At 49.9% G+C, this 25,435-nt stretch overlaps 1 protein-coding gene across 2 annotated transcripts; it reads right to left on the minus strand.

Annotated features, from left to right (window-relative positions):
- Positions 1-773: 773 nt before the first annotated feature.
- Positions 774-23,935, minus strand: PIGZ (phosphatidylinositol glycan anchor biosynthesis class Z). Of its 2 annotated transcripts, none has more exons than XM_003280120.3 (3): positions 23,315-23,935; positions 6,146-6,356; positions 774-3,114 (listed from the first exon to the last, which is right to left on the minus strand). In XM_003280120.3, the coding sequence occupies exons 2-3, from the start codon at positions 6,354-6,356 to the stop codon at positions 1,586-1,588; spliced, it is 1,740 nt and encodes a 579-aa protein (XP_003280168.1). In that variant the 5' UTR covers positions 23,315-23,935; the 3' UTR covers positions 774-1,585. The 2 variants fall into 2 exon arrangements, with proteins under 2 accessions (XP_003280168.1, XP_030678887.1); XM_030823027.1 differs by lacking the exon at positions 23,315-23,935 and adding an exon at positions 10,669-10,852 and having other exon boundaries at positions 786-3,114.
- Between the last annotated feature and the right edge of the window lie 1,500 nt (positions 23,936-25,435).

The following is a 25,435-nucleotide window of genomic DNA, read 5'->3' on the forward strand; positions in this document are numbered from 1 at the left end:
TGTGATCTGCCCACCTCGGCCTCCCAAAGTGCTGGGATTACAGGCGTGAGCCACTGCGCCCAGCCACAATTTTGTTTTGTTTTGTTTTTGGTTGAGATGGCATTGCACTTTGTTGCCCAGGCTGGTCTTGAACTCCTGGCCTCAAGCAGTTCTCCTGCTTCCACCTCCCAAAGTGCTGGGATTACTGGTGTGAGCCACCACACCCAGCTCTGATCATTTCTAATTAGGCAGCACAGTTAATCATGCAATCTAGAAAGCTTGAAGCCATCGGAAAAATTGAGGCTGGTAACCAGACACTAGCTGAGCGTCGTGTGTTCTCTGCTCTCTGGGGCAGGATGGGAGGGCTTGAGACCCACGGTTCTAAGGAGGAAGAACATCTGGCTCCCTAATCTGGGAGAATGACCTTTTTTTTTTCCCCCAAGACGGAGTCTTGCTCTGTCTCCCAGGCTGGAGTGCAGTGGATCTCGGTTCACTGCAACCTCTGCCTCCTGGATTCAAGTGATTCTTCTGCCTCAGCTTCCTGAGTAGCTGGGATTACAGGTGCGCTCCACCACGCCTGGCTAATTTTTGTATTTTTAGTAGAGACGGCGTTTCACCATGTTGGGCAGGCTGGTCTTGAACTCCTGACCTCAAGATCTGCCTGCCTTGGCCTCTCAAAGTACTGGGATTACAGGTGGGAGCCATCATGCCCAGCCAGGAGAATGACTCTCAAGGACAAGGTGCAGAAATGGCTGGAGAGTTTCCCACCACCTCTCGGGAACAGGAGTAAAAGAAGGGAGAAAATCTCCAGTGCTATTATATATTTCAAACATTACTTGTTTGCATAATAACCAAACACTGAGACAGCAGGCATCAGAGTGCCATGAAGTACAACACAACTCCCACTTCCATGCTTGAAGAGCTTTGTGAGAGCTGTGCCTGTCGAGGCAGGGGACATGTACTGTGGACTCCAGAAATGACACAATGTTAGCTGACAGACACCTCAAAGATCCTCTGATCCCAACAGACTGGGAAGTGGGGTGGGTGAGTGGAAGGGGCTTTCTCAAGATCACACAGCGAGGGGGTGACAGACCAAGGGGCTAGAAGTTGGGTCCCCTGGATCTGGGCCACCTGTTCTCTATACTTTGTCTCACTGACTTGCACATATTTCGATAGGCAGATGGGTCTTAGGAAGCCAGAGGATTGTCATGACAGCAAGGGTAAGGCATCATGGGAGGTTTGGGAGAGGTCATTGAGGAATGTCACTAGCAGTTCATTGTCTTTTTTCACAACCAGGTACTATTACATATTTCAAACATCACAGTGGCTGGAAGCAACAGGGCAGGAACAGACAGATGTCGTCGCTTAACCTGGTCTTTGGGGACCTTACATCAAGACTGACAGGTCAAATCTTTGGTCTCAGGGAGAAGAGTGCCAGCTCACCCAGAAGGCAGAATAGCTAACAGCTGTGCCCAGGAGAGGCAGCAGTGGGAGTCGTGAAGGAGAACCGGGGTCCTGTCCCAGCATCCCAGCCCAGCTACCCAAGTAGAAGGTGGGGCAGCATCTTCCATGGCTGAGTCTTGGGCAGTGGGTGCTCGTCATAGTGTCAGGTTTCTTCCCCCAGCTCCACGATGTGAAGACTGAGGTGGTCCCTCCAAGCCCCACTCAGCAAAGAGGACAGGGCTGGTGGATCCTCCAGGGTCAGATGGGGAAATAAGAGTGTTTCATTCTTGAAGGGGAAGCTGCACTTCTCCACGGCACGCCTGGTGGTGCCAGGTGTCACCACAAAGAGGCGGCAGAGCCATGGCCCACCAGCCACTTGGCAGGCTGGTTGTCTGGTGAAGCTTTTGAGGGTTTGGCACAGGACCCAGTCCTCAGTCCCACCCATGTCCACCAGCTCCACTGGTGCCCCCAGGCCTGGGAGGCGTAGGAGGTGCCGGGGGGGCATGTAGGTGTGAGTGAAGAGGATTGTGTAGTGGGTGGGTGAGCTTGGGAGCACAGGGGCGTGGACCACCTGCTCCAGGTACTCCAGGCCAGGCACCAGGCCCCCCTGATGCAGGCAGCCGAAGAGGAAGGCGCCGAGGACATTGAAGAGGACCACGATGCCCTTCCAAGGCACAGGCTGGGTCTGTGGACTACAAAGCAGGACCAGGGGGACCAGGAGGGGAATCAGGAACCGAGCCTCCTGGTGGCTAAAGGCAGATAGCAGGGCCAGAGGCATGAAGTAGAGGAGAAGGAGATAGGACCTGGGGCTGGACAGCAGGCTCCAGGCACCCAGTGCCCTCAGGAGGCCCATTTGTGCAGAGGCCTGGAGGCCGACTTGCAGCTGTTGCCACGCAGCCTGCAGGGCCTGGGCGTGCAGCACCCCGAAGAGCAGGAAGCCGTTGACTGCCAGGTGAGTGAGCCGCGCATGCGTGCCGTGCCTCGCCAGGTTTTGGGGATTCAGGTTGTAGTGCAAGAAGTTGACAGGTGTAAGGACAAGGGTCCTGGCTGTAGCGGGGCTGGAGAAATACCAGCTGTCCATGGCCACAAACACCGCTGCTGTGAGGGCCGCCCCAGGGAGCAGCACCAGGGCCTCCCGGGTCAGGGACTTCAAGCCAGGGTTTGTGGCTCCACGAGTGCCCCAGAGGTAGAGGGGGACCACAGCAAAGGCCAGAAAGGTGGGCCGGTTGAAGAAGCCAGCAGCCACAATGCCTCCAAGAAGCCAGCTGTGCCACCATGGACCCGGCGCAGGCTCCTTGCGTGTAGGGCCCCACATTACATGGGAGGATACCAGCACCAGCAGCCACGTGAAGAGGAGTCCCTCAATGGTGTTGGAGAAGGTCCTTGTGTAGAAGACCAGGGTGACGTAGGAACCAGACAGCAGGGCCAGGGCGTTCCAGCGATCCGCCCCCAACAGTGGGGCCAGGTGATACACGGCCCCATCCAGAGCAAAGGAAAGAGCAGTGAGGAGGAGTCGTGGCCCCACCAGCAGCACATAGCCGCTCACCAGGCCAGGCCACGGCCCCAGCTCCTCCCAGAGCCTGAGCAGCCAGAAGGTAGAGCCAGAGATCAGCAGGGGGAAGACCACCGTGCGGCAGGAGCTGCTGGGGTAAAACTCCCAGGGCCGGGTGGCCTGAACGCCCAGGATGTCCTCTGCAGAGAGAGAGAGGCAGAGGTGAGCCAGTACCAAGCTCAGGGCTGTAGTGGGCAAAATTCCCACCCCCTGGTGTGTGCCCTGCATAATCCCTGGGACTGTGCACAGGATGGATTTTTTCCTCCCTTCCTCCCTTCCTTCCTTCGCTCCCTCTCTCCCTCCTTCCTTCCCCTCCCCTCCCTTCCCTTCCCTTCCTTCCTTTCCTTCTCTGCCTTCCCTTCCTTCCTTTCCTTCCTTCCCTTTCTTTCCCTCCCTTCCCTTTCCTTCCTTCCCTTCCTTCCCTTCCTTCCCTTCCTTCGTCTCTGTCACCCAGGCTGGAGTGCAGTGGCGAGATCATAGCTCTTGCTGTGTTACTCAGGCTGATCTCAGACTCCTGGCTTCAACCCATTCTTCCACCACAGCCTCCTAATGTGCTGGGATTACAGGTTTGAGCCACTGCACCTGGCCCACAGGATGGACTGTACTGCTGTGATTAGGTTACGGTATACAGGAGCACTGACTGTAAAATAGGGAGACTATGGGGTGGGCCGGACCCAATCACAACAATCTTTTAATAACAGAGTTTTCACCAGCTGGACGCAGAAGTGGCAGTCAGATTCAAAGCACGAGAAGGATTTGACATGCCACTGCTGGCTTTAAGATGGAAGAGGCCATTGGCTAGGAATGTGGGTGGCCTCTGAAAGCTAAGAGCAAGAAAACCGCACCATGGGTTCCACAGCTGAAATGAACTAGATTCTGCTAGAATTAGAAAGCTTCCAGACAAGAACTCAGCCCAGTCCATATGCTGATGTCCACCTTGTGAGCAGAGAGCCCGTGCCGCACTTCTGATCGACAGAACTGTGAACTCCCAAATGGGTGCAGTTTTAAGCTGCTAGGATTTTGAGGATTTGTCAGCAGCGGCAGAAACAAGTGCAGGGGAGCTCAGAGTGCAGAGGGCAGGAGGTGCCTCCCTGGGAGATGAGGCGGCAGTGTGTCCTGGGAAGAGTGTGTGGGAGGCAGGCAGGTGGGGGAGGCCTAACCTCTTCTCAGGGTTCCAAGATCTCAAAAGTCAAGGACCAGGACCCTTGTCCTTACACCTGTCAAGCTTGACAGCAGAGCCCCATCTCTGATAATGACTTATCAGGAGATGGGAGGAGAGAAGAGGGGTAGGGGATAAGCCATCAGCGTTATGTCAGAGGTGATTTATGTTTAGTTTGTTTACAATACTTAAATTTTTTTTTTTTTTTTAGACAGAGTCTCACTCTGTCGCCCATGCTAGAATGCAGTGGCGCTATCTTGGCTCACTGCAGCCTCCGCCTCTGGGGTTCAAGTGATTCTCCTGCCTCAGCCTCCAAGTAGCTGGGACTACAGGCACCTGCCTCTGCGCCCAGCTGATTTTTGTATTTTCAGTAGAGATGGGGTTTCACCGTGTTGGCCAGGCTGGTCTCGAACCCCTGACCTCAGGTGATCCACCCGCCTCAGCCTCCTAAAGTGCTGGGATTACAGGCGTGAGCCACTGCACCCTGCCTATGATACTTAAGTTTTTTATAAGAAGAATATATCCAAGTAGTACTTACATAATTTAAGAAATACTTGCTGCCTGTTCTGTAACCCTGTGCCCCAACGTCCCAGAGCTCTGAGGGGTGGGGTGAGGAAGCAGCTCCACTCCAAGCCTCATCGTTCACAGCGCCTCTTGCTTGATCACCTGCTGGCTGTTTTGAGCTGATTATACAGCCTGGGGATCATTCAGGCTCTTTGATTCTGCTACTTATTTCTCCAGCCTTTCAGCTGTTTTATCTGTCTATGTTAGATGGTGAAAGGGAAGCAAAATCCAGGATCAAATCTATCTGGCTGCTTTTCTGGTTAAAAAATGTGAGGGAAAGAAGATGAGCCTTTTAACTTAAAAAACAAATTCACCTGTTGAGCCCTGTGGCAAAGAAAGCTGATGCCTCCAAAATGTCTATTCCCTCCTCCTTCATGAGACTTTTTTTTTTTTGAGATGGAGTCTCGCTCTGTTGCCCAGGCTGAAGTGCAGTGGCACAATCTTGGCTCACTGCAACCTCCGCCTCCTGGGTTCAAGCAATTCTCCTGCCTCAGCCTCCCAAGTAGCTGGGATTACAGGCGCCTGCCACCATGCCCAGCTAATGTTTTGTATTTTTAATAGAGATGAGGTTTCACCATGTTGGCCAGACTGGTCTCAAACTCCTGACCTCAGGTGATCCACATGCCTTGGCCTTCCAAAGTGCTGGGATTACAGGCGTGAGCCACCGCATCTGACTCCTTTGACTCTTTATCTGAGCACTTGGTCAGATATAAAGACTATAATTTTTAGCTTCCTTTGCAGCTAGGTGTGACCTCATGATATATTCTGCCCAGTGTGATAGAAATGGGCAAAAAGCATGTGACCTTCAAAATATGACCTTAAAGAGAGAAGTAATGCCCTTCTCCTTTGTTGGCTGGAAAGACTGCTTGTAGACTTGATGGCTGGAGCTCAAGCAGCCGTCTTGAACTATGAGGATGATGCCATATGCCCATCACATCTGAAAGGCCTCAAGGCCTTTGGGCGAGACGGCATGGGCAAGGCAACTACCCTCATGGTGTGTCCCATACCACCTAACAGATAAGTGAGTGTCCCAGGTCTGGGTTCCCTTACCCCTCACTTGAATCTACAGAAAAGAAGTTTCATTATCTCAGATCACAGCCCTATGGAAGCTCTTGCCAAACACTGGGGAAGCCCAACTCTAAAAGTGTTCCCCTGGGAAGTCCAACACAGCTCTCATTCTGAATGACCTGTGTTGTTGATCCAAGCAGGGATACATCAAAGAGACTGGTGGTTTATTAGCATTACCCAGAAGGTCAGTGTTACCACTCGGGAAGGAGATATGAAGTCCCCACTTCCAAGTTCTTCCCCCAGAAAGAGAGGCTGCTGCTCTGCTTGTGGATTCACTACTCATCTGCACAGACATGCTACTCCCTCCCCACAAAGTCTCCCGTCAGCTTCTCAACCAGACTCTGCTGCAACTCGTCTCAGCCACACATGCGGAGTCTTACCTGCCATCACCTCAGGTGACTGGAAGAATTCATCTGGGTGCACATAGCCCGTCTGTGGAAGGAGACACCACAGCACTCGGAACAGGCTGAGGCCACCCCAAAGCACCCTGACTGCCATCTTCAGATCCAGTTGTTGCCAACACACCGGGCCCAAAACCTGGAATGATGTCCCGGCTGCTGCAGATGCTACGCTGGATCCACAGATCTGCATCTGTTGAGGATAACACTTGTTGGTTATCACGATGTAAATTATAATGTATTCAACTGTCTGAACAAACTCAAAATGGATCTGTCATTTAATAAAAATGACAATAATAATAATAGCTACTTTATACTCTATGCCCACTAACTGCCAGGCACTTGACATGCATATTTCATTTAATCCTTTCCACAGTCTGGGGCAGTGGGTCTTAGGATCCCTGTTTTACAGATGGGGAAATGGAGGCCTCTGCTGAGTAACTCGGTTACTTGCTGATCATATTTGCTAAGGAGTCTGATGGTTAATTTTATGTGTCCACTTGACTGGGCTAAGAGATACCCAGATAGCTGGTAGAACATTACTTCTGGCAGTGTCTATAAGGGTATTTCAGGGAGAGATTAGCCTTCGTTGTGGTTTTTTTGTTTGTTTGTTTTTTGAGACGAAGTCTTGCTCTGTCACCCAGGCTGGAGTGCAGTGGCATGATCTCGGCTCACTGCAACCTCCACTTCCTGGGTTCAAGTGATTCTCCTGCCTCAGCCTCCCGAGAAGCTGGTATTACAGGCACACACCACCACACCCAGCTACTTTTTGTATTTTTAGTAGAGACGGGGTTTCACCATGTTGATCAGGCTGGTCTTGAACTCCTGACCTCATGATTCGCCCACTTTGGCCTCCCAAAGTCCTGGGATTACAGGCGTGAGCCACTGCGCCCGGCTGAGACTAGCCTTTGAATTGGTAGACTAAGGATCAGCTACACCAATGTGGGTGGGCATGATCCAACCCATTGAGGGTCTGAATAAAATAAAAAGGTGGAGGAAGGGTGAATTTGCACTCTCTTCAGCTGGGATGGCCATCTTCTCCTGCCCTCAGACATCAGTGGAGGAAGGGTGAATTTGTACTCTTCAGCTGGGATAGCCATCTTCTCCCGCCTCAGACATCGGTGTTCCTGGTTCTTGGGCCTTCAGACTCTGTGTCTCACACCAGTGCCCCCCAACCCACCTCCATGAATCAAGTTCTCAGGCCGTTGGACTAGGACTGGGAGTTACACTGTAGGCGCCTCTGTTTCTAAGGCTCCCGACTCAGACAGAATTAAACCACCAGCTTTCCTGGTTCTCCAGCTTGCGGGTGTCAGATTGTGGGACTTCACCAGCCCCCATAATTGCATGAGCTAATTTTCATAGTAAATGATAAAGCCTATTCCCTATTGTTTCTGTTTCTCTGGAGAACCCTGACTTATACAGGGTCTAAATAAGACATTTGCTCAATGTGACATTTGCAAGGAAGATTAGGGTACCAAACAAATCTGGGTCTTGCAGCCCCATCCTGATCTCCAGCTCCTATCCACAGGCCAGCATGGCAGGCTGCTGCTTGCATTTCTGAAAACTTGGGAAAGTCAACGGATGCCACCTGTTTCCCTGCAAAAATTACACTCAACCCCATTGTTTCCAGTCACTCCCTCCAACTTTCACACACCCTGGAATCTGCCTTTTGGAAGGTGATGGGAACATCTGTAACTCTGTATGATGAGAATTCTAACTCCCTCAACTCAAATATGGTATTAACTGCATCTCACAAGTTTTGCTATGTAACTCAAAGAGCAGTGACAATCTGAGCCCATTGCATGCCGGATCTGTAAGTCCAGAGCATCGCTGACAGGAAAGCAAGCTTGACAACCTGCTTGTCCCTCCTCCAGAAATAGTGATGTTGCCCTGACTTCTTGATATTTTAAATTCTGACCTTAAATAGTTCTTGCTGTCAGGTGTAATGTCAGGTGGCTCACACCTATAATCCCAGAACTTTGGGAGGCTGAGATGAAAGGATCGCTTGAAACCAGGAGTTCAGACCAGCCTGGGCAGAAAAGTGAGACCCCCGTTTCTACGAAAAAATAGCTGGACACAGTGGTGTGTGCTGGTAGTCCCAGCTATTCAGGAGGCTGAGACAAGAGGATCACTTGAACCCAGGAATTTGAGGCTGCAGTGAGCTATGATCACACTACTGCACTTATGCCTGGGTGACAGAGCAAGACCCTGTCAAAAAAAAAAAAAGCCGGGTGCAGTGGCTCACGACTGGAATCCCAGCCCTTTGGGGAGGCTGAGGCAGGCAGATTGCTTGAAGTCAGGAGTTCGAGACCAGCCTGGCCAACATGGCAAAAACCCGTCTCCACCAAAAAAATACAAAATTTAGCCAGGTGTGGTGGTGTGCACCTGTAATCCCAGCTACTCAGGTGGCTGAGGCACGAGAATTGCTTGAACCCAGGAGGTGGAGGTTGTGGTGAGCTGAGATCACGCCACAGCACTCTAGCCTGGGGGACACAGCAAGACTGTCTCAGTCAATCAATAAAATTTTTTTAAAAAAGAAAACGTTGTTAACTACAGTTACCCTACTCCGCTATCAAACATTAGAAACTAAATCTTCTAACTGTAGTTTGTACGGTAGCTTATATTCTAAACTTATTTTTTTTCCTAATATTGGTTTACTTGTGCATTCTTTTTTCTTTCTTTATAATCCTCACCAGAATTTTGTTGATTTTGGGAATTTTTTCAAAACATCAACTTTTGCCCTTGTTTTTAATTTCTTTGCTCATCTTTATTTTTTCTTTCCTTTTACTCTTTTGGGTGATTATTTTATTGTTTTATTTCAAATCTTTTGATATAAACACATCTCATTAATTTTGAACCTTATTTTCTATGAGAAGTTTTAAAGGTTACAGATTTTTCTCTAAATACACTATTAACTGCACACCACAAGTTTTGCTATGTAATAATTTCATCAACTTTTGATTCTAAATATTTCTAATTGCCATTGTAATTTCTTCTTCCACTAATGCCTTATGGTTGAAGGATTTAATTTTTAATGGTCATTTTTGTAGATATTCCATGGATGCTTGAAAACACCATACATTCTATACTTACTGGATATAGAGTTCTAGAAATTGTCATTAGATCAAGCTTATTAGTTGTGTTGTTGAAATCTTTTTTTTTTGAGACAGGGTCTCACTGTGTTGCCCAACCTGGAGTGCAGTGGCACGATCATGGCTCACTGTAGCCTCGACGTCCTGGGCTCAAGCAATCCTCTGACCTCAGCCTCCTGAGTAGCTAGGAAGACAGGTACGTGCCACCATCCTTGGTTAATTTTTAAATTTTTTGTAGAGACAAGGTCTTGCTCTGTTGCCCAGGCTGGTCTTGACCTCCTGGGCTCAAGCAATCCTCCCACCTTGGCCTCCCAAAGCACTGGGATTACAAGCATGAGCCACCCTGCCTGGCCCAAATCTTTTATATTCTTAATTTATTGATTTTTTACTGCTTATTTTATCAATCACAGAAATGTGTGTTGAACTAGCTCATGAAATAGTTGACTTGTCTAATTTTCCTTGTAATTCTGTCAATTTTAGTTCATTTTTGAAGCTATATTATTATATCTGTAGAAATTTATAATTGTTATGCCTTATTGGAAAATTGAGTATCTTATCATTATATAGTAATCTTTTAATCTCTAGTTCTGTTTTGTCCTAAAATATATTTTGTCTGATATTAATGTAGCTATACACACTTTTTGGAAACTTAGTATTTACCTGGTACATCATTTTCCACCCTTTTCTTTTCTTTCTTTTTTTTTTTTTTTTTTTGAGATAGTCTCACTCTGTTGCCCAGGCTGGAGTGCAGTGGCATGATCTTGGCTCACTGCAACCTCTGCCCCTCCTGGGTTCAAGTGATTCTCCTGCCTCAGCCTCCCGAGTAGCTGGGACTATAGGCGCGCACCACCATGGCTGCCTAATTTTTGTATTTTTAGTAGAGATGGGATTTTGCCATGTTGGCCATGCTGGTCTCGAACTCCTGACCTCAGGTGATCTGCCTTTCTTGGCCTCCCAAGATGCTAGGATTACAGATGTGAGCCACTGCGCCTGGCCAATTTAGTGTTATTATTGATACATTTATTTCTACCATCTTATTTTGTGTTTTCTTTTCTTGTTTTTTCAATTTTTTTTTTTTGTTCTTTCTTGCCTTCTTTTGGATTAGTTTTTTTTCTCTTTTCTCTCTAACAGTTTGGAAGTTACATATACTCAGTTTCCAATATGCTATAAAATACCATATATTATTTAATATTTTAATATTTAGTATACTATGTTATGTGTCTTCACTATGATGATTCTGGGTGCACATTTCTTTTTATTTATTATAGTCGAAAGTTTTTTGGCTTCTCGAACCTGTGGATTAGGGCCTTTTGTCATTTATAGAAAGTAATCCCTCATTAGACTATATGATGCTGATAAAGACATACCCGAAACTGGGTAATTTATAAAGAAAAAGAGGTTTAATAGACTCACAGTTCCACGTGGCTGGGGAGGCCTCACAATCATGGTGGAAGGAAAAGGCACGTCTTACATGGCAGCAGGCAAAAAGCGAATGAGAAGCAAATGAATGAGAAGCAAGCAAATGAGAAGGAAGCAAAGGGGGTTTCCCCTTATAAAACCATCAGATCTCGTGAGACCTATTCACTACCACGAGAACAGTATGAGGGAAACCACCCCCATAATTCAATTATCTCCCACCAGGTCCCTCCTACAGCACGTGGGAATTATGGGAGCTATAATTCAAGATGAGATTTGAGTGAAGACACAGCCAAACCATATCACAGACCTTCTCAGTCTATCTTCCATGTCTCTTTAAGTTCTATATCATATTTTCCCTATCTTTAGCTCTCTTGGCTATATGTCGGGTAAGTTCTCTTCTGTCTTACATGTCTCTAATCATCCTTTCAGCTGTATCTAGATGTTAAACCTGTCTATGGAGTTTTAAATTTCAGTTGTTATATTTTTCATTTCTACAAGCTGTTTGATTTTTTTTCCACATGTGCTTGCTCTTTTATGATATTTTCAAGACTCTCTTTTATTTATTAAATGACATCAAACATACTCGTTGGATATACTAGGTTTGATAACTCCAGCGTCTAAAGTCTGGATCTGAATCTGCTGTCTTGTTTCTGCCGGATCTCACTCATAGTGCCCTGTTTATTTGTATAGTTAGTAAATTATTTTATTTATGGGCTGCTCATTTTCTTTGGAATATTACTGTGGGAATTCTTTGAGGTCAGGGATGAAGGCAAATTTCTGAGTTCCTCTTGAAAGGATTTACACTTGCTTCTCTCAGGTAACTGTGGGCATTACAAGCCTAGGACCATTTCTAATCAAATTTTTGGCTCCAGGTTTGTGTGTGTGTGTGTGTGTGTGTGTGTGTGTGTGTGTGTGTGTATCTTTTAGGAAGGGGGATAGTGCCTGGTCATGTAAATTCATGAGGGCAGGCTCATGATTACAAATTCTGAAGGGAGATACCCCACCCCCAGCTCAATTTGATTGGCATCAGGATCCAGCTAGGGCAATTTTCCTTTCAGTCCTGTAGGGACGGAATATTTTTTCTTCCTTTTTTTTTTTCTTTCTGAGACAGAGTCTTGCTCTGTCACCCAGGCTGGAGTGCAATGGCCTGATCTTGGCTCACTGCAACCTCTGCCTCCCGGGTTCAAGCAATTCTCCTGCCTCAGCCTCCTGAGTAGCTGGGATTACAGGCATGCGCCACCACGCCCAGCTAATTTTGTATTTTCAGTAGAGATGGGTTTCACCATGTTGGCCAGGCTGGTCTCGAACTCCTGACCTCGTGATCCGCCAGCCTCAGTCTGCCAAAGTGCTGGGATTACAGGCGTGAGCCACCGTGCCCGGCCAAATTTATTTCTTAGGCCACCTTTATGTTAGAACGTGGCCCTCTAGAGTCACAGTTTTGCGGGGAGTCTCCTGTTAGGCTTCCCTCCTGGTGGGCAGTAGGTTTTATCTTCTGTCCTGCTAGTCCCGAGAAGCTACCAAGTCCTGAAAACCTAATTTGCATAACCCAACTTTGAGGGTATCTACAAAAAATAGCTTTTTGTTTCCTAGCCTTTACAGTACAATAAGACACCCTAGAAGGAGATAGGAATAGTGGAAGGGGTCCCTGCTGTCAAATGGCATGCAATGTAGGGGCCTGAAGTGGCCAGTGGTTTGGATAATGAGGAAGCCAAGGAGGCTCTCAAATTCACAGTTTTGTATGTATCCTCAAGTCCAAATCTGGCTCCTGCGCTTTGCATACCTCTCTAAGTCCCTGTCTTCATGCCCAAGTATTACTTACATTTTATTTGGCTTACATACTATTTTACCCAGCATTTTAGTTATTTTCAGCACTTTATTCCTTTTATAATTCAAGGACAACTTTCCACTTGTGTCCTGTTTAACAACCTTTATTTTATTTCTATTCATAAACATAATACAAGATTGTTGTAGAAAAAGCAAAAAGTGCAATAAGCCAAAAGGGGAAAATGGAAATTACATGCAGTTCCTGTCACTCAAAAAAACACTGTTAGGCTGGGCGCGGTGGCTCATGCCTGTAACCCCAGCACTTTGGGAGGCTGAGGCCGGTGGATCTACCTGAGGTCAGGAGTTTGAGACCAGCCCGGCCAACATGGTGAAACCCCATCTCTACTAAAAATACAAAAATTAGCAGGGCGTGGTGGTGGGCACCTGTAATCCCAGCTACTCGGGAGGCTGAGGCAGGAGAATTGCTTGAACATGGGAGGCGGAGTTTGCAGTGAGCCAAGATCGTGCCACTGCACTCCAGCCTGGGGGACAAGAGCAAGACTTCGTCAAAAACAAAAAACAACAAAAACAAACAAACAAAAAACACTGTTAACATTTTGATATATGATTTTCTTGGAAAATATAGGATTATATTTATTTATTCTTATATATCTACACTTTGGCATAACGTTGGCGTAAGAAATAGTCATGTTGAGAGTTAAGACAGGGATTGAGAAAAGCTAAATTAGTTTAAGCTGTGTCAAGTTATTCTCAAGGAAGTCATCTATCTAAGAGACAGCCTTGGTCAGCAGATCCTTCTGGTCATGATTTGGGGGAGGGGTGCAGGAAACATGAGGGGACTGTGTTGCAATCACAGGATGTGTCTCAAAACTACTATGGGGGAACTTGTATATCTCCACAACTGCTGAAGGCATCTGCTGAGGGTGAGTGGGAATGGAGGATGCTATACCTAGGTCTCTGAGCTGGGCTCCAGAAGAACTGATGGCAGGCTGTTCCTCAGCATGTGGGAGGGTGGGCAAGTTGGCATCATGACTTCCGCTATGAGCAAGCCAGTCTCATGGGCATGTGGCCTTCGATAGCATGGCTCTGCTGTCCTCTATCTCACCCTCACCCACTCTTATTTTGCCCTCCAGTTACTACACACCCTGCCCAAGCCTGTGCCATTGCCTGGGGCTGCTCCATCTCAGTAGTGTAGCTTTGCAACACTGAAATTGAGTTTTGTCTCTGTAAGGGATGTCTGACAATTCAGTGAGTATTTTCAATGTATCTATTATATATTTGTAAATGGAAGGGGATCATACAATGTTTGCTTTAAAATTTGCTTTGTCACTTAGCAAAGTATGACCATCTTTCCATATATCATGAGCATCCCCTCCCACCAGCTGCAAGTTCTCCTTCCATCATGCATCTACTCCTTCCCTTTGTTCTCTTTGGTTGACACCTTCCTTTCCATCAATAGACACGTGAATCTCTCTACCATTCTTAGAGAAACAACCAACCAAAACTCCCTTGAAACTGTATGTCCCCTCTTTCTACTACTACCTTTCTGTCCTCCTCCCTTCACAGGGATCCTCAAACCATCTGCATTCACTGAATTCACTCCTCGCTTTTTAATTTCTTTTTTTTTTAGAGAGGGGCTCTCGCCTCCTTGGCCTCCGCGTTGTCAAAACCATTGGCCACTTCAGGCTCCCGCACTGCCTGCCATTCGACAGCAGGGATCCTTCCACTATTCCTAGCTCCTTTTAGGGTGTCTTACTGTACTGTGAGGGGTAGGAAACAAAAAGCTACATTTTGTGGATACTCTTGAAGTTGGGTTATGCAAATTAGGTTTTCAGAATTTAGAAAGCAGATGTGAGACAGGCCATATTTTTGCAGTTTTCTTTGTTTTCTCCTGGGAAACAAGATCGTTGAAGACATGGGGTTTTCGTGCATCAGCTTTCCACTATCCAGTCCCCGCTTTGTGGGAATGGAGGACACAGCTGCAGTTATGGTGGCCACAGTGCTGTGTTACGAAACCCAGCTAAGTTCTACAGGTGGCTTTACAGTAGCCTGACTGTTGCAAGAGTGGTTGCTGCTTTATGGAGTTACTTCTGGGTGTTCAGAGAGTTTTTCCTGGAGGCCTGAATAGAGATCATTTTTCAGTGTACCGAATGATTTTTACTACCTATTTGCCTGTATCAAATTCCTTTTCTGCTGGCTTCTATTTCTTGTACTGAACCTTCACCATTTGGTATCAGAAGTGGCTGCAGCTAATAGGCCCTTAAGGATGACAGTATTCATTTGCTAAAGAAAATAACGGCCGGGAGCGGTGGCTCACACCTGTAATCCCAGCACTTTGGGAGGCCGAGGCGGGTGGATCACCTGAGATCAAGAGTTTGAGACTAGCCTGGCCAATATGGTGAAACCCTGTCTCTACTAAAAAGACAAAAATTAGCTGGGAGTGGTGGTGTGCACCTGTAATCCCAGCTACTCAGGAGGCTGAGGCAGAATTGCTTGAACCTGGGAGACAGAGTTTGCAGTGAGCCGAGATTGCACAACTGCACTCCATCCTGGGCGATAAAGCAAGACTCTGTCTCAAAAAAAAAAAAAAGAAAAAGAAAAAAGATGAAAGAAAGAAAGAAGGAAGGGTGGAGAGAAAAGAAAGAAAGAAAAAGAAAGAAAGAAAGAAAGAAAGAAAGAAAGAAAGAAAGAAAGAAAGAAAGAAAACAACTACCCGCCTATCCTTTATGCCCAGAAAGAAAAAAATCTTTCAAGAACAAGGACAAAATAAAGAGATTTTCAAGAAAACCAAAACTGAAAGGTCTTCACAAGCATATCTTCAGAAAATTATAAAGAGTATATATCAGGCAGAAGGAAAAATGGTTCCAGATAGATCTGAGACGGAAGTAGGAATAAAGAGCAAATAAGTTGGTCATTAAATGAGAGACATCTGGAAGGTGGAAGTCAAATAAATACCATCTTCCTGCTGCTTTGACTGTTTTCTTCTAGCAAGTAAGGTATAGGAGATGGATACAGTTTCTGAAGTAGTATTCCATGTTCATTCACTGGCTTCGTTGGGTGCTGCTGACAGGCGGCTGTGGTGGTTTGGCAATGGCTTTCTAACCCTGAGTCATAATTACAGTGCTGTGTTCTTGAATGCAATCGTTCCAGTGTTGGTCTCCTGAGTCCCCACTTCCTGATAGGGGACAGAAGTAGTAGCTCCGTTGGTCAGTTTTGCAGTGTTCTAGGAGTCATTCCTGGGGATTCAGCCTAGAGCTTGATCACCCAGCACTTCCAAAGGTTTTTAAGCAGCTAATTCCCTATATTAACTCCTTTTTGCATAAAACGTTTAGTTGTTTGCAAACAACAACAACAAAAACAATGCTGCTTCAACAATTCATCATGTTGCCAGGTGTGGTGGTGCACCCCTGTAGTCCCAGCTCCTTGGGAGGCAGAGGCAGGAGGATTGCTTGACCTCAGGAGTTCAAGGTCAGCCTGGCAACACGGTGAGACCCCCATCTCTTAAAAGAAAAAGCAGGAAACAATTCATCATGTCACATAAAAAAAACAACCAGGCTTGGTACTGCCAGGGTCCCTTGCCGCTTCTCAGGTCAGTCTTGATGCTGCCTTTCTCTCTGTGTGGACATAACCCTCAGTTCCAGCCATCCCATCCAGACATGACAACACTGAGAAGTGTCTGTATTTTTGAGGCTATCTCTTTTTAAAACAGGTTTATTGAAATATAATTAATATACCATGCAATTCATTTAAAGTGTACAATTCAATGGTTTTTGATATATTCATAGACAGGTGCAACCATCACCACAGTCAATTTTATAAATTTTCATCACTCAAGAAGAACCCCGTATCATTTAGTTATCACCTCCCATCCTTGTCCACCACCCCAGACGCTGGAAACCACTAATCTACTTTCTGTCTCTATAGAGTTCCCTATCCTGAACTTCCCTATGAATGAAATCGTAAGGTCCGTGTGGGGAAAAGAAAGAGAGATCAGACTGTTACTGTGTCTGTGTAGAAAAAGGAAGACATAAGAAACTCCATTTTGATCTGTACTAAGAAAAATTATTCTGCTTTGAAATGCTATTAATCTGTAATCTTAGCCCCAACCCTGTGCTCACAGAAACATGTGCTGTATTGACTCAAGGTTTAATGGATTTAGGGCAGTGCAGGATGTGCTTTGTTAAAAATGTGTTTGCAGGCCGTATGCCTGGTAAAAGTCATTGCCATTCTGCATTCTCGATTACCCAGGGAAACAGTGCACTGGGGAAAGCTGCAGGGACCTCTGCCCCAGAATGCCTGGGTACTGTCCAGGTTTCCCCCCACTGAGACAGCCTGAGATATGGCCTTGTGGGAAGGGAAAGACCTTACAATCCCCCAGCCCGACACCCATAAAAGGTCTGTGCTGAGGAGGATTAGTGAAAGAGGAAGGCCTCTTTGCAGTTAAGAGGAAAGCATCTGTCTCCTGCTCCCCTGGGAATGGAATGTCTTGGTGTAAAACCTGATCATACATTCTATTTACTGAGGTGGGAGAAAACCGCCCTATGGCTGGAGGTGAGACATGCTGGCGGCAATACTGATTTTTACTGCACTGAGTTGTTTATGTAAAGTTAAACATAAATCTAGCCTACGTGCACATCCAGGCACAGCACCTTTCCTCAAACTTATTTATGACACAGGGTCTTTTGCTCACATGTTTTCCTGCTGACCCTCTCCCCACCATTACCCTATAGTCCTGCCACATCCCCCTCACTGAGATAGTAGAGATAATGATCAATTAACACTGAGGGAACTCAGAGACCAGTGCCGGTGCAGGTCCTCACTTGCTGAGCGCCGGTCCCCTGGGCCCACTTTTCTTCCTCTATATTTTGTCTCTGTGTCTTACTTCTTTTCTCAGTCTCTTGTCTCCACCTTGCGAGAAATACCCACAGGTGTGGAGGGGCAGACCCCCTTCAGTCTGGAGGCCTTTGTGGCTGGCTTCTTTCACTTAGCAGAATGTTTTCATGGTTCATCCATGTTGTAGCAGGTATCAGTACGTCCTTACTTTTCATGGCCAAGTGATATCCTATTGTGTGGATATACCACATTTTGTGTGTCCACTCATCTATTGATGAACCTCTGAGTCGTTTCCATGTTTTGGCTATTATAAACAGTGCTACTATAAACTTTTGTGTACAAGTTTATTCGTGGACATATGTTTTCATTTCTCTTGGTATATACGTAAAGTCCCTGCATCCTATGGTAACTTGATGTTTAATCATTTGGGGAAACTTCCAGCTTGTTTTCCAAAGTGGCTGTGTCTTTTACATTCCGAACACCAGAAATGTATGACGGTTCTAACCAACACTTGTTATCTGACTTTTGGATTCCAGCCATCTCAGTGGGTGTGAAGTGGTATCTCATTGTGGTTTTGATTTGCACCTGCATTTCTTTTTAAGATCAAGGAAATCTTTTCCAGAAGTTCACCAGCAGACTTTCTATCAAGTGCTGTTGAACAGAACTGCATCAAATACACCTTCCCAAACCAGCCACTGGCAAGGGAAATGAGATTACTGATGAAGACTCACTCCTGGGTTGGAGCTAGCACTGTGGGAGCTTTACCCTAACAACAGGTTCTGTTAGGAAGGAGGAAGGAGGCAGAGGATCAGCTGTGTGGCTGCTACACGTGGCTTCCACGGGCTCGCACAGCTTTCCTCCTCCTCAGGCCATTTGTTCTTAGGCTCCTCTTCCTCTGTCCACCCCTTAAATGTCAATGTTCCTGGTCTTCAACGTCCTCCATATACACTCTTCCGGATCATCTCATTTACTCTCATGGTTTCCATTTCTACTTGATGCCTTCTGAAATTGCTTCTTTTCTGAGCTTCAGATTTACTGATAATAATAAGGAATACTATAACAATAATAATAGCACTACCTTTTTTAAATTAATTAATTTATTTATTTATTTATTTTGAGACGGAGTCTCGCTCTGTCACCCAGGCTGGAGTGCAGCGGCACGATCTCAGCTCACTGCAAGCTCCGCCTCCCGGGTTCACGCCATTCTCCTGCCTCAGCCTCCCGAGTAGCTGGGACTACAGGCGCCCGCCACCAGAGTGGCTAATTTTTTGTATTATTAGTAGAAATGGGGTTTCACTGTGTTAGCCAGGATGGTCTCGATCTCCTGACCTCGTGATCCACCCACCTCAGCCTCCCAAAGTGCTGGGATTACAGGCATGAGGCACCGTGCCCAGCCTAGCACTACTATTTTTTTTTTTTTTAATTTTTTTGAGATGGAGTCTTGCTTGCTGCCTAGGCTGGAGTGCAGTGGCACGATCTCGGCTCACTGCAACCTTTGTCTCCCAGGTTCAAGCGATTCTCCTGCCTCAGCCTCCTTAGTAGCTGGGACTACAGGCATGTGCCACCACGCCTGGCTAATTTTTGTATTTTTAGTAGAGATGGGGTTTCACCATCTTGGCCAGGCTGGTCTCAAACTCCTACCTCATGATCCACCTGCCTCGGCCTCCCAAAGTGCTGGGATTACAGGCGTGAGCCACCGTGCCCAGCCTAGCACTGCCATTTATTAGATACATATTACCTTCCAGGCTTTGTACCTTATTTAATTATCACAAGTCTATAACCTTATCCTTTTTTTTTTTTTAAGACAGCGTCTTGCTCTGTCACCCAGGCTGGAGTGCAGTGGCATGATCTCAGCTCACTGCAACCTCCGCCTCCCAGGCTCTAGCAATCCTCCCACCTCAGCCTCTATAAACCTATTCTTATCCCTGTTTTAAAGACAAATGAACAGGCTTTTTGCAAAAGGTAACAGAACTAATAAGTTGGTGAAGCTGGAAGTTGGACCCGGTCTGTTTGACTCCACTGCCCTGCTCCACTGCCTGTTAGGCTTCTGTACCTACTTCAAACACAGGGCAGCCCAGAAGAACTCATCACCTTCCCTGGAACCAGCCCTGTCCCCAAGCTCCCTACAGCAATGAGAGAACTACCATGTATTAGTGTCCCAAACTCCTGGTACCAATTTACTGTGTTAATCTATTCTCACACTGCTATAAAAAACTGCCTAAGACTGGGCAATTTCTAAATAAAAGAGGTTTAATTGACTCACAGTTCTACATTGCTGGGGAGGTTTCAGGAAACTTACAGTCATAGCAGAAGGGGAAGCAGGCACCTTCTTCACAAGGTGGCAAGAGAGAGTGTGAGCGGAGGAAATGACGGGCGCTTATGTAACCATCAGATCTCATGAGAACTCCCTCATTATCACAAGAACAGCATGGGGGAAACCGCGCTATGATCCCATCCCCTCCCACCAGGTCTCTACCTCAACACTTGGGGATTACAATTCAAGATGAGATTGGGGCGGGGACACAAAAGCCTAACCATGTCATACCATTTGCCCAATTTAGTCCAGAATCCCACGGGCTATCTCCCTCCTCCTTTGTCCCTTCGCTATGTAATGCCAACGTTGCTTGCTAATTATTCCTTGAACCCAGCTCTTGTTCCTCATTCTCCACTGTCACTGTCTGGGTCCGGGTATGCTGTGACTGGTGCGCATGTGCCTGGGATTTCTTAGCCTGAGGGGTGGCTGGCTGTGCAGAATCTTTGGATGGCTGGAGGCCCTGGGTTGGTTGTTTCTGTCTGCAAACAGCCCCCTCCTTTGTTAACCAGTGTGTCATACAACAGCAATCATTTTCCGTGTATGAATAATGAGGGAGATGTTAAGAAGCATGACCTGGAGTAGACTGCACCGCCATCCGCCTCTCCACTTTCCCTGTCTCACTGCATCCTTCCTCCTGACTGCGGCAGAGACAGGCTGAATCACTCCCCTGTGAGAAGCCTCTGGATGGGGGGCCATCCCCTCACCACCCTGAGGACCAGGTCCACATTCCTTATGGTGGCTGACAAGGCCCTCCACGGCTTCCAGTGTCCCCTTCCCGCCTCCACTCCTGTGTTCGTGAGTAGAATTCGGTGCTCCAGAAACATCACGCCTTCTGCAGCCCTCTCCTCTATTCTGTGCTGTTTCTCACCCCAGCTTCTTGGCTCACAGGGTTTCACTTACCCAATATGCTAATAACATGGAGGTTAAGACCAGCAGTGGCGTCAAGTAACCTGGTTCAAGTCCTTGCTCTCTGTCACTTGTTCATGGTGAAAGCACTCAATCTCTCTGAACCCCAATTTATACCTCAGCTGTAAAACGAGTACCTATCTCAGGGCTGTTGTGAAGATGAAATGAAGAAAATATGCAGACATAAGTAGTTGCTTTCTTTATCCATTTTGCTTAACTGCCCTAACCCCCAAGAAGCCTTCCCTAACCTCCTTCTGAAGGACCCTGTGCAAAACTCTGCAGGCGCCATGCATTGACTGTTGTCTGATTATTTCTCTGCCCTGCTTAGCTGAGGTCTCCCAGGCATGGAATCCCTTTGAGATTCATCTCCAGCCTGGGCGGGCCCACTGGGGCCCATCTGTCAAGGACAGTGCAGGAGGTCCTCCGGAGAAGGTGACAAGGTAGTGGGGCATCGACCATAACAAATGCGGCAGCTCTAGGGAACGACCCCCGCCCGCTGGCGTCTCTCCAGTCTGAGACCTCACTGGAGGAGCTGTCCATGTGGCTGCCTCGCCTTTTATCCCAGGGGACAGAGCCAACGCCAAGCGTGGCAACCACTCACCTTAACCTAATCAGGATGCAGCCTGCTCATTCATTCATTCATTCAGAGGGATCTATCAGGGTGCGGGTCAGGTGCGGGTCCAAATCCTGCATCTCCAGTAGCCTCCTGGGGGTCGGTCCTTGGGAGGGCTCGTGAGCGGAAGGCTTTAGAATGAAGGGACAGGGCCCAGAGTCGTGGAGATTGGACTGTGGGGCAGGGGAGCAGGCATTGACAAACACGCCGCCAGGGGCATCCCGCGCGCGTGTGTGGGAGAATGTGTAGGGCAAGCAGCAAGGAGAGACCATCTGGGAGACAGGGGAACAGCCAAGCAGAAGCTACTGTGCTGGGCACGGGGGAAGGCCGGGAAAGACAGCACATCTGTGGAGCGGGAGGAGGGGAGGGAAGGGGGTAGAAACACTGCTGCTGCCAGCCGCAGGTGATGGGGACACCTGTCCAGTTCGCTGAGTCCGAGGGCCTGGGCCCGCTTTTGGTGCCCCATGTTTCTCCGGCGCCCAGGTGTGTGCGCAGAACCGTGTCTGCTCCAGGGACAGCAGTGAACGAGCACCGTCCGGAATGGCAGAGCCATCGCGTGTGGCTCATTCCAAGAAAGGTCCCTACCTTCATATGTAAACTTCCTTTTTTTTTTTTTTTTGAGACGGAGTCTTGCTCTGTCACCCAGGCTGGAGTGCAGTGGCGCGATCTCGGCTCACTGCAAGCTCCGCCTCCAGGGTTCACGCCATTCTCCTGCCTCAGCCTCTCCGAGTAGCTGGGACTACAGGCGCCCGCCACCACGCCCGGCTAATTTTTTGTATTTTTGGTAGAGACGGGGTTTCACCGTGGTCTCGATCTCCTGACCTCATTATCCGCCCGCCTCGGCCTCCCAAAGTGCTGGGATTACAAGCGTGAGCCACCGCGCGGGTAAACTTCCTAACAAAGCTGCTGGGTCGCGGCTTATGGGAGAAGGCGGCGGGCCCAAGGTTCGGCCCCTTTCTCTGAATCTGGCATTTGGAGCAGGCTTTAAGACTTCGGGAAAAGCCGGGCCCCTGCGCAACCACCAAAGGCTGCGTCTCCGGCCCTCAGGACTAAGATCGTGTTCCAGTCCTCCAGTCCTCGGGGTCTACTCCAGGGGTACAAGGTGAGAGTGGCTCTCCAGAGTACATTTGCCTTTTGGTGCCGCACTGCATCCTCACTTTGACCCTGAGCGCTGCAGTAAACCCTGCAGGGTGCTCCACCTTGAAGCATGGGAAGATCTGATGCTGGCCGCCTTCTTCATCTGGTTGCCTGAAAGGGCCCGTGTTTATCCTTCGCTTCACAGAGAACGCAACACACAACATTAAACACACATAAAGACAGTGAAAGAGAGCAAGGCATCTTCATCAAGCAGGGGCACCATTTAACCACCCGCGACCTTGCAGTGTGCCTCTGCAAAGTGGGGACTCCGCTCTGTAGCAGGAGATGGGGGTGTTGAGGATTTTGAAAGTAGTTCCTAGTTTTCCGAGGCAAAGGTGTCTGGGGCTGACGAATGACTTTTGAGAAGAAGGAATGATGAGAAATGTCCTCATTACAGAACTTTCCCGGCCACACTGTGAGTCCCACGCAAAGGCCCCATGACCACCAACCGGAGCGCTGGGCGCTCCCTGGCAGGGTCGCCTTTGCTTTTTCCGCGCCTCCATGCCACCCCTGGGCCAGGAGGCCATGCTCGCATCCTGGGAGTGCAGGCCTGGCCCGAAGTGCAGCCCCCGAGGCCGGGAGCCGAGATTCTTCTCGGCTTCGTGCTCAGAGCTTTGCAGCGTGGCATGGTCCCCTCCTCATGCCCTGTCCCTGTTTCATACCTGGGGGAACTGAGACCCAGTCCGGTTATGGGCCTCCCTGAGAACACTGGCCTCTAGCAGAAGCGGATTCAACCCCAGGCCTCAACCTGGGCCCAGGCCCGTGCTCTGGAGTGGAGTTTACCCACGGCCGCCCTTCCTGGGCAAATGTCACCGCTGCCTCCGTCCCCCTAGGTCCGGGGCGGGTCAGTGCTCTGAGCCAGCGGACCCCGGCCTAGGGACAGGTGCCTGCGAGAACGTGGGGGGCGGCCCCCAGCTCCCCTGGCCTCCTCCCTAGAGGCTGGGCCTGCTGGTCTCCCGGCTGCGCGCAAGGTGGGAACGGAGCCGACTGGGGTCCGCTCGCCCTCCCCGCACCCGCTCCTCTGGAGCCGCTGGGGCTGCGCACCGACTCACCCGCGCGGCCTCCGGGCTGCGCCTTCAGCGCTGGCGGCGTCCTGCCCGGCGAGGGCCAGGGTCCCAGGCGGCCCCGGAGGCGGCGGGACCGCAGGGCGGAGGGGAGGCCGTGGGAGCGGCCGGGCGCGCCTCAGCAGCGCGGAGATCGGGGCCACCGCCGCCTGCGCAGGGCCGGCCGGGAGGGAGGAGGAGCGCGCGGGCGGGGCCGCCGTGTACGTCCCCGCGCTCCCGCCCGGCCTGGCCCCGCGGTCCCGGAGCGAGCTGGGGCCACGCTGGGGAGGGTCCTGGGGGCGCCGCTGTCCCTCGGGCCGGGCCACGCCAGGCGGGGACGGGTCTCGCTCCGCCGCGCTCAAGCTCCCTCCCCGGCAGCCCCTCCTCGGCGAACAGCCTTTCAGCGCGGGGGCCTCTTAAACCAGGAACCCCAGGCCACACTTCTCCTGTTCGGAATGACCATTTCGGGGCTCTCTGTGGCGGGGAGCTCCGCCGCCGCCGTCCCCCTTCCACGCGCGGGAGGTCGGCGAGGGCAGGGCGCGGACCCGGAGTGCGGCCCACGGTCCTGCTTCGTGGCCCGAAACGCCTCACAATGGAGTCACTCATGACAAGTGACTCAGCGCACAGGGAGGCTGCTGAGCCCCGCGGTGATCCGCGTGTGTGAGGTGTTCCCCGGCGTGACTGCCTGGGAACTGCCAGCCCCAGACCTGACAGGAAAGTGAAGCCGAGAGGAGGCCGGGAGAAGAGCCGCGACCCCCGCAGGAGCCGCTCCGGGCCGACCCTGAGGGGCCTCTCCCTGCGCGTGAGAGCGGCGTCCGCGGGGAGGTGCGACCCAGAGGGGTCGGCGGCGGCGCGCGGGGCAGGCGCGCGGTTCCCTCTCCTCAGCCTGTGCCTGTGGGATCGGCGGGCTTGTCGGGGTGGGAGAGCCTCGTGTAACCCAGGCGTCCAGGCATCAGTGGCCTCCGGGCCATTGTGGAGGCGCCCGGGGGTCGGCACAGCGAGGCTGACGGGGACCTGACACGGTCACGCGGCGCCGGGGAGCAGGTTCGAGTGGCCGGGCGCGGGCCGTGCTGCCCCTCCGCGTTCCGCAGGCGGGGACGGGCGACCGGCCCTAGGGGGCTGCAGGGAGGCCGCCGCGTGGACAGAGAGCCAGTGCCCAGGGGCCAGATTCTGTCTCGGGACTCGCGACGCGCGGGCACCCATGTCCCACCCGGTGGCCTCGCCGCCGCGGGCTGCGCTGAGAGCGGGGTGGCGCGCCGCGGCCCCTCACCACGCCGGGGGAGGACGGCACCACCGCGTCCCCGCCGCTTGAGCTTCCCGCCCGCGCCGCCGGCCCCACGTCTGCCCCCTGGCGGGAGAGCGCTGCAGGAGCCCGGGCGAGGCCGAGCCGCGGACCAGACCTCCCCGCCGGCCTCCGACTCCGACGCCGCCTCCGAGGGTCGGGAGCCAGATCGCCCTCCATGCCCCATAGCAACCCTCACATTAAAAACGACTTTATTAAGATATGAGGTATTATATACATACGATAAATACCAGGAAATTTAAGTACAGTACATGGAAGTATACAGTTCTATGAATTTTTTATTTTTTAGAGACAGGGTCTCTGTCGCCCAGGCTGGAGTGCAGTGGCACGATCTCGGCTCACTGCAGACTTGAACTTCTAGGCTCCAGTGATCCTCCTGCCTCAGCCTCCCGAGTAGCTGGGACCATAGGCCCTGCCACCATGCCCGGCTCGTTCCATGACTTTTGACACATGAAACCACCAGGCTGGCCTCCCTCCCAGTTTAAGAAGTCCTGTCCTCCCAAAAGTACCCTCCTGCCCCTTTGCAGCTCATCCTTCACCTCCCTCCACCCTGGCTCCAGACAACTGCTCATCTGATTTCTGTCACTGCACTTTGCCTTTCTCAGAATTGCATACAAGGAGAACCATTCACTGTGTGGTCTTTTGTGCCTGGCTTTCTTCGCTTACCACGATGCAGCTGAGCATCACCCATGTGGCGTGTGTGTGTTGTATTTTCCTTTACCTTGGTCTTGAGGCCTCCCCGGATAGCCACTGTAAAGGCCAACTCTGCCCTGACGGGCTCCTGGGATTTGGTCGTGGGTGTTTGCAGTGGGCCTTTCGTGGGGCAT

The sequence above is a fragment of the Nomascus leucogenys genome, chromosome 11 (assembly GCF_006542625.1).
Source record: "Nomascus leucogenys isolate Asia chromosome 11, Asia_NLE_v1, whole genome shotgun sequence".
Lineage (NCBI taxonomy): Eukaryota > Metazoa > Chordata > Mammalia > Primates > Hylobatidae > Nomascus > Nomascus leucogenys.